Below are 15,916 nucleotides of genomic sequence, written 5' to 3'. Positions count from 1 at the left end.
AAACACCAATAGAATTGGAAGATATCTAGTGGAGCTATGAAGTGGCACAATGGTACTTTCGTTATTTTCAGTGGCAGTTCCACCATTACATAGACCAGGATATGTTATCACTGTTCACTCACTTAGGTATAGGGGGCTGTTACTTTAAAATGGAAGTCCTTGTCGGTATCTTAGTTTATGTTCCAGTGGATTTATATTGGTCTTTATGGTGTTTCCAGTGCTATGTGCCAAGCCATGAAATAGAAATTAGGTCTGAATGGAATGTGAACTGTGCAGGTGTGGACAGGCCAAATAACTGAAAGCAGGGATGAATCATTTACATTATACTATGTATATTTTGTTGCTGACACTGAAGGGGGGCAGGAGGGTATTGAGTTAAAGCACACCTATTTTCTAAAGACAACCTTTGTAAAAAAAAAAAAGGAGGTCCAAAAGCAGTGCTCATCATCTCCACACTCCAGTGCAGTGCATCTTCCTCTGGATCCAGCTGTTGTTCCCCTTCAAGGCTAAATGACACCTTGGGTTCACAGGAGAATGAAGAGGACAGTGTGGATGATGAATAACTGGACCTGGGGGATTTATATAATCAGACCAGAAACAGCTCCAATCAAGGTATGTAAAATAAAGGAAACAAAGGAATACAAGAGTGCTTCAAAGAGGTAAAGGCTTTAAGCAATATGTACGGCTATTTTGTTTTGGGGACTTTTAGTTTTCTAGTACGCAGCTTTAATATCATTAAGGGTTTACATTAGTAATGTTGTCAAAAAGAATTGAATATTTTATTTGTGCATGTGGACAAGTCATTCATTGTTCTGGATAAAATAATGAGGGAAGATGGTTCCTATTGCCTCATAAAGAAACAAATTATTTTACCACTTTCAACATTAATTTGAAACTTAAAAATAAAGCTGTAAACATAAATAATTTCTTTCATTCAATACAATTCCCGGCATCCTGTGTATTAGATCTCACTCAGTGTTTTCCTTTCTCCTGGGTGGTGTCAGAAATATTTCAAGATCATTTATAGGCTCTCTTGTATATCTCCAGGACTGGGAGCTTTAAATGGATTCCAGTAAAATACTTTATTGCCTTGATAAAGTTATTTGTCCATTGCTTTGTAACAGTTTAAAAACCATTAGGAGTGTTGCTCTCTTGAAGTTCAAAGTTAAATTAAAGGATCAAGCTTGACATGTCTCTTTGTGGGAGGGTCTGGGTCCTTCTGCAAAGCCAAGAAGAATAATGGTAAGTACAGAGTGGTTAAAGTAAATTCATCTAGTGAAATAAAAATCGGCTGTGTGTGAATACATTCACAGCTAGACTAAAGTTGCACCTCAGTAGTGTCCAACTGACTTTTACAAATAAATGTTAGGTAGAGGCTCACAAAGTATTTAAAGAGACCCTGTCCAGTATTGAAAAGGACAGTCTAATACTATACCATTGAAAAAATGCTCTCCTAAAATTGTGCAAAATCCCACAAGCACAAATTTAGCCCACTACACAAGTCAAGTATTTAAACAACATAAAATTATTTTACCAACAAATTATAAGATAAGACACATACACTATTATTATTATTATACATTATTTATATAGCGCCAAAACGTTTGCTCAGCGCTGTACATTATAGTGGGGGACAGTACATGAGACAATACAGGGCTTGAGGGCCCTGCTCCTTGGAGCTTACAATCCAGGAGGGAGGGGATAGTGGTACAGGAGGAAATGGCTGTGGGGGATGGAGTGGTAGGAGGAGTGGAGGAGATCGGCTGTTAGGTGAGGGCGGGGTAGGCTTCCCTGAAGAGATGGGTTATCAGGGTGCGCCTAAAGGTGAGGAGGGTAGGTGACAGTCTGATGGATTGGGGTAGTGAGTTCCAGAGGATGGGGGAAGACCTGGAGAAGTCCTGGAGTCGGGCATGGGAGGAGGACACCAGGGAACTGGAGAGTAGGTGGTCTTGTGAGGAGCGATCAGGTCGGTGAGGTAGTTTGGGGCAGTATTATGAATAGCTTTGTACGTCAATGTTAGTAATTTGAATTTTATGCGTTGGGCAATCGGAAGCCAGTGGAGGGATTGGCAGAGGGGGGTGGCGGATACGGAGCGGTTGGTAAGGTTGATGAGTCTGGCCGCTGAGTTCAGGATAGACTGAAGTGGGGCGAGTCTGTGATGAGGTAGGCCGGTGAGGAGGGAGTTGAAGTAGTCGAGTCATGAGATAATAAGGGAATGAATGAGTTGTTTAGTAGTGTCTGGGGTTAGGAACGAATGTATTTTGGAGATGTTGTGGGGGTGGAGCCTGCATGAATTTGCCAGCGATTGGACATGTGGCTGGAAGGATAGGTTGAAGTCTAGAGTGACACCTAGAACTTTGGCTTGCGTGGTGGGACTGATGGTGACGTTATTGGTCGTGATGGAGAGGTTGGGGGGGGAGCATAGGCTGGGGGGAAAACTAGGAGCTCGGTTTTGGAAAATTTAATTTGAGGAAGTGGAGTGACATCCAGTCTGATATGTCGTTCAGTAGGCAGGTAATTTGGGTGGAGACTGGAGGGGTAGAGAGGTAGATTTGCGTGTCATCAGCGTAGAGGTGGTAGTTGAAGCCGTGGGAGTGTATCAGTTGGCCAAGGGAGGAGGTGTAGATGGAGAAGAGAAGAGGCCCGAGGACAGAACCTTGGGGGACCCCAACAGAGAGGGGGAGAGAGGGGGAGGTGGCAGCGTTATAGGTAACACTGAAGGAGTGTTGAGATAGGAGGAGAGCCAGGAGAGAGCGGAGTCTCTGATGCCAAGGGAGTATAGTTTTTTAAGGAGGAGGGGGTGGTCAACTGTGTCAAAGGCCGCGGAGAGGTCGAGGAGTAGGAGGACTAAGTAGTGGCCATTAGCTTTGGCGGTTAGCAGGTCGTTGGTGAGTTTGAGTAGGGTGGTCAGGACACTATGAATGTTACTGTAGTACTACCCCCACTGGCTTTGGGTCCCCCTTTACTTCCTGCACAGCCAGGCAACACGCATTTTTCACTTGCATCCAGAAACAAAAAACAGTCCATAGGCTTATTGTTTTTAGGTTTATTAGGGACTTTAACTTGGATAGAGTAAAGGGGTTATGGGGTGCCCAACATTTGAGGATAATTTCACTCCTAGAAAATGTGAGAAAAATGACAGATGAATGACTGTGGTCCAGCCTACAGTACCTGACAGTCTAGCAAAGTAAGCAACTTGCAGGAGCTCTGAGTCCCCTCTGAAAGGATTTTTAGCAAAGTCCCAGCTTGAAGGAGCTCTAAGTCTTCTAAGTGATCAAAATACCAGCCCACCTGGCTACTGTATCTGATCCCAGGACATGGGACTGGGTAAGCTATAAACTGTCCACTGAAGACTTGCCAAGAACTTGCATCTAGCAGACTTCTCCCTTCTAGGCCCTGGGGGTGTAGAGGTACTCACACTGTCCTTGTAATGCAGCTACTGTATGGATAGAAATGCTTTCAGGCCTTTATAGCTGGGCTCGTTCCTCTCCAAGCTTTGCAGGCTGTCCTTCCCCTGTGTACTGTAAGGCAGTGGAGCTCCCTCCTTCAGTTCTTCTCTTTTCTCCTCCAGCTTCCAGCCTCCAGCCAGACCCCCCTTCTCCAGGGGCCCCGTCCCAGGCTACACAGCAACACTTCTTAGCACTCCATCTTCCACCTGACTCCCCTTCTAGCCAGGCTCTGTCATATTTATGGACTTGTCTGCCACACTGCCAGACCTCCTGCCTGGGATTGGTCAGACTCCCATAAATATGCAGATCATCCCCTTCTCACCTCCGCCTACTGGCTTCTATAAGCTTCTCCAAGTTTTTAGAGCAGGGGGAGGTATCAGAGGATTGTCCTGTAGATCCCTCCAGCCCTTACCTGAAATAACCCTTTGACTAAACCCAGGTTGAGTGTCCACTGGTATTTGTATGTACCTGTCATTCTAGCCACAAGTATCTACTGACTCTTGCTGGTAGAATTCGATGTAGGAGGGTAAATGCCTGTGTGAAGGAGGCCTAGGTTGCCATACATATAAAACTAAATGAGCATAGATTTGATAATTTTACATCATCGTTTGCTCTAAAACAATCATTGAATTGAACAAAAAAGGAAAAAGATTGGTTTTGGAGGTTTCAGATGGATTTGTTAGCACAACTGGTTGCCATTTTCACTCAAATTTATTGATGAAGCCTCCCATTTAGTTCTTTCAGTTTCCGAAAGATACAACTACTTCATCAAATTGATGGGTATATCAAACGAGTGTATTATTAAATAAGAACAAAAAAATCTAACTAAACAGCCACCATGCTGCTGTATAAATATCATAAAGGATATTAGCATAAGATTATATAAAGAGCATACAGTGCTACCCACAAAAATTAATTCAATACATAAAATTCCTGTAAAGTGCACTTAAATCACATAGTGCAAATACATAAAATAAACATGATTAATACATATACATTGTATATAATATAAAATATATTAGATATAGCCAGTTGTAAGTCCACACACCATATTAGGTTTGGGCAATGTGTTCCACAAAAATGTACCAGCAATCCAATGTGGTAAAATGCCTGTGCTTCACACCTTTAACCATACACCCCAGTGGCCACTTAATTCAAAAATAGTCAAACAGCCCAGAGTAGAAAATCTCAAATACACAAAAATTGCCTGGTTCATAGGATCTTCCCACACACTCCAATTCAGGAAAGAAGGTCCATTCAGGAAAGTTAAAAAAAAAAGACAGCTCATAGCATAAGCTAACCAAGGTGACAGGGGAGCTCCCTGCCCTGTCACTTTTTTGCCTCTTAGTGTCAGGAAAACCTGTCAGAAGTGACTCATGAAGATAGCAGAGGAACAAAGCAGCAGACAGAAATGACACTTAGTGAATTACACACTATAGAAGGATAAGCTTTGTTCATATTTCATGTCTGAGGTTTACAACCATCTTAATTTTTGTGAGCATATAATCCTATGATTGCATTATTACATCTACGGCCAGCATTAGCAACTTAGGTCCCATTCACACCTGAGAGTTTTGTAGCTCAAAGCTCAAAAATGCTCAACAAACAAAAACCGATTGAATTAAATAGCCCACATGTAAGCATCATCTCGCTTGTAGATGAATGTCTGCTGCTCCAAAAAGTACATGAGCTACGTTTCAGGCAGAATTGACCATTTTTGGGCCACTAGACTTCAATGGGAAGGCCTGAAAATGCCTGATAATGAGCATTTTTCAGGCTTTTTTTTAGCCTATTTTAACTAATCTCCTCTCCCTAATGGCTAAAGAAAAAAGCCTGAAGTTTGAGTAAACATGTAGAATGCCTGTAATACTCTTCTAAAATGCCTGTATACACTTGCAAAAACATTCAAAAATGCTCAAATAAAAACTCCTGAAAATCGCTCTGCTCAGGTGTGAATTCAGCCTAACAGTCAGTAGTCTGATGCCAGGATGAGGCGGAAAGGCTGAAAGTGACAGTTTGCTGTATAACAGTTTAGCATGATTTTTGAAATGTTGCACTGTTTCTGTAAGATCGTGTGGATTAACGGCTTTGGAATGGGCAGTTAGATGATTAGGTATACACTTGACATCCAACTGATCTACAGGGAGACAGGACAGATGATCTTCAAAGTATGACAGTCTCCTGAAAACTAGGAGAAACTTGTTGAAGGCTTTTTTTCTTATCAACTGGCCTTTACACCAAGAATGCTGTCAGCATTTGTGAAGATGGTTGGTTTGACTTGTGTGAAGGCAGATATCATAGGAGTGACAGAAGCACTGCAGAGGACAGCTGCTAAGTCTCTAGAGAGAAAGTTGATATTATCACTGTGAGAGTTCAAAGAACTACTGAGATAAAGAAGAACAGAAGAAAAGAAGTGGACAAGTTTGCTACAAATCATTGAGTTCTATTTGATTTGTAGTGCTTTGGTGGTACACTACTATCATTGGCAATGACTGATGTTTGTAGACTTAAAGGTTAGTTTTAAAGTGACACTAATGCAGGCCATAGATGGGTCGTTTATCGGCTGAATTTTTGTTTGCACGAAAAATTGGCCGATATTCACGCTGTTAGGGGGGCCAGCCCATCGGCCGTTTTTCGCGGATCTTCTCATTTATTTTTATCGGTCATGCTGGAAAACGGACGTTTTTTATGGACACTGATGGCAGCATCGGCAACGGGGCCGACTGATTTTTCATTTATCGGCTGAAAATTCAGTTGATAAACGGCCCGTCTATGGCCTGCATAAATTCTGGTTAAAATTCATTTTAACGTAACAAGGAGGTAGAAACACACACACACAAAATCATGACAAACAGATTACAGGGCCATTACAGTGGATTTAAAGGTAAGAATACTCTACTATTCTCCAATGGTCTGGCACCCACAAGCTCTATCACTGGTCCTGGCATATTCTCCCCAAGTTCTTCTGATTGCTGGTCTTATTTCAGGTACTTATATAGCACTGTCAATTTATGCAGTGCCTTATATATATATATATATATTGTACATTCACATCAGTCCCTAACCCTCAAGGGGTGTACAATCCAAGGTCTTTAACTCACATTCATACATACACATACTAGGGCCAATTTAGACAGGATCCAATTAACCTACCAGCATGTCTTTGGAGCGTGGGAGGAAACTGGAGTACTCAGAGGAAACCCACGCAGGCACAACATGCAAACTGCAGGCAGGTGGTGCTGTGGTTGGAAGTTGAACCAGTGACCCTAGTACTGCCAGGTGGAAGTACTAACCATTTAGCCACTGTGCTGCCCAGGTCTTCAGGTTTCTTGAATGACCTGTGTGGGATAACATCACTCCTGTGCATGTGGAGGAGTCATTCATCCCAACACACTGGCACTGTACCAGAAATGTACAGCTCTGTGTACATTTTGCAGAGGATTGCAAAAAGGGAGATAAATGTATTTTTTTGCTGAAGAGGCACTGTGTCCCTTATAAAATAAAAAAACCTGCCTGTTTACAATTTTTTTTTAATTTTCAGTCTTTAGTTTAGGTTTAAAGGATAAGTTCACCTTTCGTAACATGTTTTAACATGTTACATGTTACACCCATATTCAGGGTATTACGTTCAGACCGCCCCCTCTTCCCACGGATCCCTGCTTTGACAGCCAGTGGGGAATCTTCTCCCCCCTCGCTAGCTGTCAAATTTAAAAAAAAGGTAGCTGTTCAGAACTCCACCCACACGGCCACGTCACTCATTCACAGTCATTTGTGAATGAGAGACTACAAGTCCCGACAGCCTTAGCAGCCATCAGCTTGTAGTCCTCAATGAACTACCAAGGCACTGTGAAGTGCCATGATAGTTTGTTCATTCTTCTTGTCAGAATATCTGTTTGTTCATACATCCCGTATGGCAAGCACATATTCTGACAGGTCTGCAGGAGACCTGCATGGCATCAGCAGTCTACTGATTGCTGGTGCAATCCTGTCCCGGCTCTTGCAGACAAAAATAATAAATGCACATTTTTTTAAATGCAAAAAATTGTGCATTTATTTTTTTTTTCTAAAAAGGTGAACTTATCCTTTAAGTAGTGGATGTGTATGGATTATTTTTGAGGATGTCTTTCACAGTTTAGCCTGCAGATTCCTGCCTGTGAATTTGTTACTACCTTGCTGCAGTGCTTCTGCTAGACCTGTGTTTTTATTCACATGTGCAGTTCACCTGTGTTCACCTATAGGAGATGCCTGCTCTACTGTGGATTTATGTCCCTTTCCCTTCTATCACTTCCTGGCCTGCCTCCCAGTCTGCTTCCCTATACAAGACATGCTTAGAGCAGCCCGCTCTGTTTGTACAACTTCCCAGTTTCTCTGAGCTCCTGGTTTGCCGTGTATTACTTGTCTTCTGTGTCTGACTTCCTGTGTACCAACCCCGGCTTATCAACCATTTTGCTTGCCTGATGCCCGCTCTGACCTTGGCTCGTTTCTTGGATCCTCTTCTGTCTCCTACCATCTGTACTCTGCACATGCAAGTGGTCTTCGCCTCAGCTGGGCGTACCTGGGGCTGTGACCTGCTTCCAGTTTGCTGTATGTCCATCTCCACCATCAGAGACCCTGGTGAAGTAGGCTGGGGTCTAGACGCCATGCCCTGGGGAACCCTGAGTTGATATTCTACAAGGGCTCATTACCACAGAAACCTGACCATGTTATCTGGTGTCACTCTAATTTAGAAAACAAAAAAGGCTATTCTTGAAACTCAGGATTAGACACTCTTTCAGAAAAAATTATCATCCAACACAAGAGAAATTAAGGAATAAATGGCTATTTTTTTCTTACAGTAGGAAAGTGGTGCAGGATAGTGGTCTGGGTCCGGCGGAATCCCATCTGCTGCTCTGAAATCTGTGTAAGGAATTGCTGTTTGTCACGGCCCCATCGCCGGGCTGAATCCTCCAGCTGACAGTAAGAGAGGTGATAATGTTAGAGAAGAACACGAAAGGAGAACAGAATCAGATCAGGTATATTAGTCCACTGATAATGTGTATAGTATGGGAGCTAACCTCTCTCTCCAGACTCTGTACTCTTGCTTGTAACTTTTCCAATTTGCTTAGAAGAGAAAACTTCTCACTGTCAGTTAATTGTTCAGGAACCTGGAAAAAGAAAATACTTGATTCTCTGTTTATGTATCATAAAGTAAATGCAAAATTATACTTACTAAATTAAAGAGGTTGTAAAGGCTGAAAGTTTTTTTACCTTTAAACCTTCTATGTACTGCAGTGCCCCCAGCCCCCTCAATATGACCTGAGCCTCATTGTGATCCAGTAATGTGAACAGCCTCGGCTGTGCCGGGTCTCTGCCTCCTCATTGGCTGAGACAGCAAGCAGGAGCCATTGGCTCCTGCTTGCTGTCAATCACAGCCATTCAGCCAATGAGGAGAGAGGGGGGCAAGCCGCTGCTCCTTGCATGAATGGACACATGGAGCAGTGGGTGCCCCATTGCAAGCTGCTTGCTGTGGGGGCACCTGATAGGACAGAGGGGCCAGGAAGGGGCCTGCAGGGGACCTGAGAAGAGGAGGATCCAGTAGTTAAGTATAGACAGGTTTGTTATTTCCAAAAAAAAAAAAAAATTAACCTTTAGAATTGCTTTAATGAAACATTTCAAAATTGAGTAGATAAGCCACAAGATTATATTAGGATAGAAGGATAGACATACTACCATTGTGCCTTGCACCCAAAGATAAATGGAAGGGATGACAGGGTCAAACCCACAGTATAACTATAGACAAAACCTTTTCAGTTTTGGATAAAATGGAGATGGATGAGAACACCTGTCAGGTTTTTATTACTATCTGTGCTCTGATTAGGAAGATTCGCCCTTGTCTTGTTTACTATTATCACCGAGAATGATCACAGAATTTTTACTCTAAGGGCCCTTTCACGTGGTGCGGATTCCATTCCAATCAGCAGGGAATCAGCTCACAGGTCCCCTGCTGATCAGAGCAGAGCAGGCAGATGGCACATGAGTGTCCGCTCACTTTCTGCAGAGAAGACATGGACAGAGCCCACTCTACTGTATGGATGTCCAGGTGTAAATGGACTCTACTGCCCATTTACAACCCGACTACACTCCAATCCAATCTGCCTAAACGGATAAGGAGCGATCTCTATCCATGTTTTTTTTTTGTTTTGTTTTTTTTTTCAATTAGCGGACCAGATTGAACCTGGAGATAAACCTGTTGTCCATAGGGGTGAATGGACCATCCAATCAGGTCCACCTGAAAAACCGACAGGTGGACCTGATCAGATCTTTCGTGTGAGAGGGGCCTAATATGCACAGGTTTATACTTTCTAGAGCTTTCTTTAGGAAATGTGAACATAATTTATTCCTATATATTTGTAATGCTCACTTGGGGTATTATTTGTCTTTTATTACTTTTAAAAAGGTAGCTTTTCACATCAGCGTGTCATGAAATTAGAAGCTGATTGGCTACCATGCACAGCTGCATCGGATTCTGAATGCTCCAGTTTTAGTAAATCTACCCCAATGCGTCCTACAGACTCTACATTTGTATTTTAACCTGCACCTCAGAGAACGCTAAAACGCATTCATCATCAAAGGCAATGTTATAGAGGGAGTCTGTTTACACCTGTGCAGTGTGCCACAACACGTTGTTTAAAATATATTATTTCTGGCTTTTTTTGTCTGCTTTCAATCATTTTGAGGCACATTGATGTCAATAGTAATTCATGAAACCGCATATGTAATATGTTTTGCATGCAATTTGAGCCCCTGGTTACAAACCCAAATGGTTGGTTATTGGGCAGCATGAAAAACGCATGATGCATAAAAACGTACATCAATGCATGTGCAAAATGCTCATCAAAAGCACGTTATGAAATGCAAGGAAACATAAAGGTGCAAACCTAACCTATTATCCTACTTACCGGATGGATCTGAGTCAACACTGTTGTAGGTTGTCGAGCTTTATCCAGTTCTTCCCTTAAACGTGTGTTCTCAGCTAGTAATGCAGAATAAACCTCCCCCTGCAGAATGTCAACTCGAACTCCTGAAAATGAGTTAACAATTACCACTATAGTGTTTAATGTCATGTCATCAGTCAGGTTCTCAGTCATATGTTTTATTCCCATAGTTCATCCTATTCACAGATCTCGCTGTGTTCCCACTTGTATAGTCCAAAGGTTTTTTTTAGTTTTGGACAGAATGAGGAAGGGATAAAATCCATTAGGTTTTTATTATAGTCTGTGTCCCCATGTGGACAACAAAAAATAAATTGACAGGGATTCAAACCCTTCCTTGCTCTCTCCACAAGACATGACTGTACATACACTTCAACAGTGCTGTCGTGTTTAATACTTTGTGTGCACACAAGGTTTTCTTTTATCAGGTTCTTGCCTATTATTAGTATATATCATAATCTCATTCACTTTTTTTATACCACATTCTCTCCTATCACCACTCCTAGTAATCCTATTACCCTGCTGTTGTATCTTACCCCTGCTTCACATATATGCGGCCGTGTGGGCTGTGTTTTGCACAGGCACGAGAGCCCATTCATTTGAATGGACTCCCGTGCCCGTGACATGCAGGGAAGAAGTCCCTGCACTTCTTTGGAAAACGCAGCCCGCACGGGAACCTCAGTTCCCAGTACAGTTGCGTTTTCCAGTGCGAGCAGTGTGCCATTAGAACTAATGACACCCGCCCATGGGTCTGCATTTCTCTGTGCGGGTGGAGCGGCTGCACGAATTTTTGTGTGGATCCGCAGCGGCACCACCAGCAGAGATGTGAACCTAGGGTTAGTGGTTTTATCCATTCTGTTGATGTATTGGTCAGCTGATACAAGGTATTTTAGGTGCCCATTGAATCTAACTTAAAAACATATTTTTTAAACCAATATTTTGGCTCACCAGGTTACTGGTGTAAGTACTTACAGACCTGTGTCGCATTCCTATTACAGCACTAAGAGCACCAGTTTAATGACCAAATATGTCCAACTAATTTGGTACATCATAGGCCAATGGACATCATAGATGTAAAAATCAGAGGTAATGGCCATCATGTTACTGATATCTAATGCCACCTTTAAAAGAAATGTAAAATGGTTTCATATATATTTTCTTTCTTTATAATGGTTAGGATAAAAAAATTTTTTTAAAAACTTGCTTTTTCATTTTTTAGATAAGTTAATATAAAATATTTAATTGGAATATTTAGAATTCTTACATACAGCCAGTATGTGCAACTCAGGTCTCATTTTTACCTATTTAGCTATCATCTTTGCTTAAAAAAAGCCTGTTTACCATACTCAATAACCAAAGCTGGATATTATACACACAAGTGAATGACTTATAGCAATGCCCCATCCCCTTTTAGAGGGCTCAGTACTGGATTTCAATCAGAGAAAAGGAGACAAAAGATAGGCTGCTAATACTCTGCTGTCTCTTTACCTTTATATTACCTAAGTTAAAGTGCTCTGGGAGTCCTTTTTCATGTATAACAAAGATTGTATGCATATAGCGAAAACGAGATATAGAACCTTAGAACATTAAAAAGTGTTAGGTCCCTTTCACACGGGTGATCCAATCAGGTCCGCCTGTCATTTTTTCAGGCGGACCTGATCAGATAGTCCATGTATTGCTAAATAAAGTGGAAGGAGATCTGTTCCCCTCCATCTAGGCAGATCGCATTAAACGGCATTCGGGTGTAAACGGTTAGCTGGTCAGTTTATACCTGACTGCCCACAGAGCAGAGTGGTCTGTATGCTCTGCATAAAAGGAACGAACACGGACCTGTCATCCACCCACTCTGCTCCGATCAGCATCCTCTGCTGAGCAAGGCAGATCCTACCTAAAACTAAAATTGAGCCAAACCATTTAAACAAGCCATTCATAATAATTGTATTTTTACAAATAGGGAGTGCTATGTTACTTTCTTGACCTAACAATATCCCTTGAGATGTTTCTCTCACGGGTTGAGCAGTAACAATCCTCAGGCTGACCTTTACTAGTGTTATTGGACTTATTCTGGACAATGCATGGCAGATGACAGTATAAGAGTTTTGGTAAGCCATCCAGGTTAAGGCTACAGGATTGCTCAGTGTGGAACTAACTGAAACATGGCAGAAAAGCTGAAACAACAGAAGAGAAATCCTTCAGATGTCAGACATGAATTTACAATGATGTATTCAATGTTTCCACGCTAAACATGCTCCCTAATGTGCTCACTTCCAGTTGTCACTCTCAGTGTTCTCTTTCATTTATATTATGCCTTATTACAGAACTATTTCTCAGACTACACATTTACCCTCTAGTTTAAGATTAATGTCCCCCTTCATCTGCTTATGGCAAGCTATACATCTTACACCAGTTCTGGCTGAATAGCAAAGCTTTATCCATAGCAAACTGTCAAACAAGTCATCACTGTCACAAATACAGAGAATTAAAAAGTCTACTTCATTGCATTTTTAAAACGCCATGCGTTGTGACCAGCTGCTATGGGGCTCATAAAAAAATGCCCCAGGAAGACCACAAGCAGTGCCTGAAGGCAAACAGTTTTGATCATGGGCCAGTGAGATCATTGGATCATGGAATGACTGCACTACCTTTTTTTTTTACTAGTGGTATGATGAAATGAATATTAGCGGTTTTCATTTTCCTTCACTGTCCTTTTCCAATTTTTTGCTGCTTGCATGTCTAGTAAGCTATAGGTTAAATGTCAGCACCTTAAAGGTTGAAATATATAGTCAATTTTTTACGGGATAGGAGGTTCCAATATAACCTGTAATTTATTTTTAGGTATCTTTTAGACAGGCAGTTAGTTGCTGGTAAAAACAGTTGGCTGAGCGGTCATGACATTTTTAAATCAGGGTGTAGAGTTTTTAAAAAATGGCATGCTTGTGGGTAGGTGCAGTGCAGCGGAGTAATTACACAGAGTTCGGTTGCAGGAACAAGAATTTGTATTAAAGGAAAGGCTAAACTTAACAGACAGCCCAGTGGGAGAGTGCCATGTTAAGAAACACTCACAGTTCCATGTGACTTGATATCACAGCAGGTTTAGGTGCACCGACACTGTCTCAGAGGGCAGAAGGTGGCCTGGTCTGGCCAGTCTGGTCCCAATGGGGAGGTTTCCAAAATAGGATGGTGTGTCCCTAGCCTGTCCCTCCTTGTCAAGAATCTATTCCTGTTGCTATCACTTTCCCTGACAGATGGGAGCTTTTTACCTCTCCTAGGGGCAAGGACTTTAAAAGACTCTGCTGACACAAGATGGCCACCAAGGGTCACCTAAATGCAGCGTAGCCAACCAGAATGCTACCTCAGGGGACCAGGAAACCATAGAGATACCAGGTTTCTCCTGACTTCTTCTCTAGCTGTGGTACCACTCATGTTGAGTGCCACCTGCATCGGAGAAAGCAGACTACACACTTGTCAAACTTGCCCATTGAGTTCAATAGGGGCTGTACTGAAATTGTGTGCAAATCATGCTATGTAATGTGTGGTAGTGCAGCCTTATAGAGTTAAATCAGGAGGTGGGGAGGTGATATAATACCACCTCACTGCCTGTCAAATGCTGTCTGAAAAGCGATCTGAACATGGGTCACTCTTCAGAGGGCACCACACTCCATATCCGTCTGGTGAAAGAGCCCCTAATGTACATATGTACATATAGATAGGGAAACAGCCATATTCTAATAAAAGTTGCAATGATTGAATTTTACATATCAATCCTTTTTGCCCCTATGGTCTAGTAACATGTCCAAGGAATGGATGGTTGCTGGCAAAACTAAGTATACAGTGTGTGTGTGTGTGTGTTTATATATATATATATATATATATATATATATATATATATATATATATATATATATATATATATATGTATGTATATGTCCCATTTTTTTGCCATCTGTGTCCCTTTACTTTCAGTTCTGTAGATGCAATAGTAAGTGAAAGGAAACCTCTCCAAAGTGAGGGAGATGGTGTCTTAGATAGATGCCACCAGAAGTGTCTACACTGGATAATTTCCTCTCTATTACTGTTATACAACAACTTTAGTCCAAAAGATGGTGGTCACCAAGACAAACGGGAATACGTGAGACTCTCTAACAGGGACATAGACAGCGATTAAAAAAAAACAGACAGGGGTATTAACCCTTAGCACTCTGTCTAAAATAAAAAAAAACTTTTTTACTTTTGATACAATTTTAAGGTGAAGTGTATTGATTTTTGTTGAGTGCCTGTGGCAGGTGGAGATGCTTGTATTAACCCCCGCAGCACTGGAAGATCATAGCTACAGGGGTACCTGGGGGGCAGATGAATGAAGGTTTCAAGGAACAGCGCAGCCACCAGCACATTCAACATTCAAGCTTCATATAAGTACTGTCCCTGGCGCTGTTTAAAATATGTCACTAAACTTCATTTTGAGGTAACAAAATGAATTACGTGGGGTAAACATAACAGTAGTCAATGCTGTCCTTTTATGTATTCAGTACTGGTATTATCACCTCTGTCTCCTTTGTCAGTACGACTCTTCTTCTCATCCCTGAGTTTATTGTCCAGGAGTTTTTCCATTTTCTCAATTACCTAGATAAAAACAAGACCAACACAAATGTGCCATTAGACACAAATGATCTGTGCTAGGCGAAGGATTGGACAGAGAGGTAAGTGTTTTCTGTAGTATGTCTTTTTTATCTTCACAGAAAAGGGAACACAGTAAATGAGAAATATTGACTGATGGGTGGTAATTGATGTTTGTAAAACTTAGGTGATGGGAGGTTAATCCGAGGAGCACGTCTTAGGAGAAGGGTGGATTGTTAGGACAGAGCCATTTTTTTGCACACAGAACAGGCAGAATAATAGGATATGTTGTTTGTGAATGTCCCTTATCAGAACTGTGTTTATGGATGCATTCACATTAATGCACTTCAGGCTGTATTGTCAAAGTTTAAATGAACAAGCTGAAGTTAGAAGATGAAGCTACCATGCACAGCTGCACCAGTTTCTGAGTGCACTAGTTTGAGTAAATCTACCCCCATGTGTTACTGTACTTTTGCCATGGAGTGTACTTACGCCATGGACTTAATTTTATCATTATGTTCCTGGATGGTTATGCTTCCTCCCTTGGTTATGCTTCCTCCCTTATAAGCAGAGAGTACAGCAGTGCTCTTTGATAAAGTCTAAGTTTTGTTTTTTTTTTTAAATCTGCACAAGGGATGGTACCTGCATTCAATAAAAAGAGTACCTTGTGATGGTGGCTGCTGTCATAATTACCACTGTTAGTCTTCTAACCCTGTAGCAGCAGTCATCTGGTGCTGAGGGGCATTCTGGACCTGTCATATGCACTTGACAATAGTGCAGACTATGCCTGCCTTATCCACCAATCTCATCTATTCATGGAAGCTATACTGGAGCTTCCAGCAATAAAAAGTGCTCTGTGAATTGAGAAGGCGGATGAATGAA

General features: G+C 41.8%; 1 protein-coding gene across 1 annotated transcript in view; it reads right to left on the bottom strand.

Moving 5' to 3' along the window:
- Positions 1 to 755: 755 nt before the first annotated feature.
- The window catches only part of CCDC33 (coiled-coil domain containing 33), a 141,373-nt gene continuing 126,212 nt past the window's right edge, over positions 756 to 15,916 (bottom strand). The window contains exons 20-24 of the mRNA XM_089671381.1: positions 14,962 to 15,040; positions 10,388 to 10,509; positions 8,504 to 8,593; positions 8,283 to 8,399; positions 756 to 1,219 (exon numbers count right to left, since the gene is read on the bottom strand). Of these exons, the coding sequence (XP_089527507.1) occupies positions 1,166 to 1,219; positions 8,283 to 8,399; positions 8,504 to 8,593; positions 10,388 to 10,509; positions 14,962 to 15,040 (462 nt within the window). The 3' untranslated portion in view covers positions 756 to 1,165. The remainder of the gene's footprint in view (positions 1,220 to 8,282; positions 8,400 to 8,503; positions 8,594 to 10,387; positions 10,510 to 14,961; positions 15,041 to 15,916) is intronic.

The sequence above is a fragment of the Staurois parvus genome, unplaced genomic scaffold (genome assembly GCF_062004578.1).
Source record: "Staurois parvus isolate SC_StPar_1 unplaced genomic scaffold, SC_StPar_1.0 ptg000105l, whole genome shotgun sequence".
NCBI lineage: Eukaryota > Metazoa > Chordata > Amphibia > Anura > Ranidae > Staurois > Staurois parvus.
The sequence above is the reverse complement of the archived record's forward strand: the minus strand, read 5'-3'. Positions and strand labels throughout refer to the sequence as shown.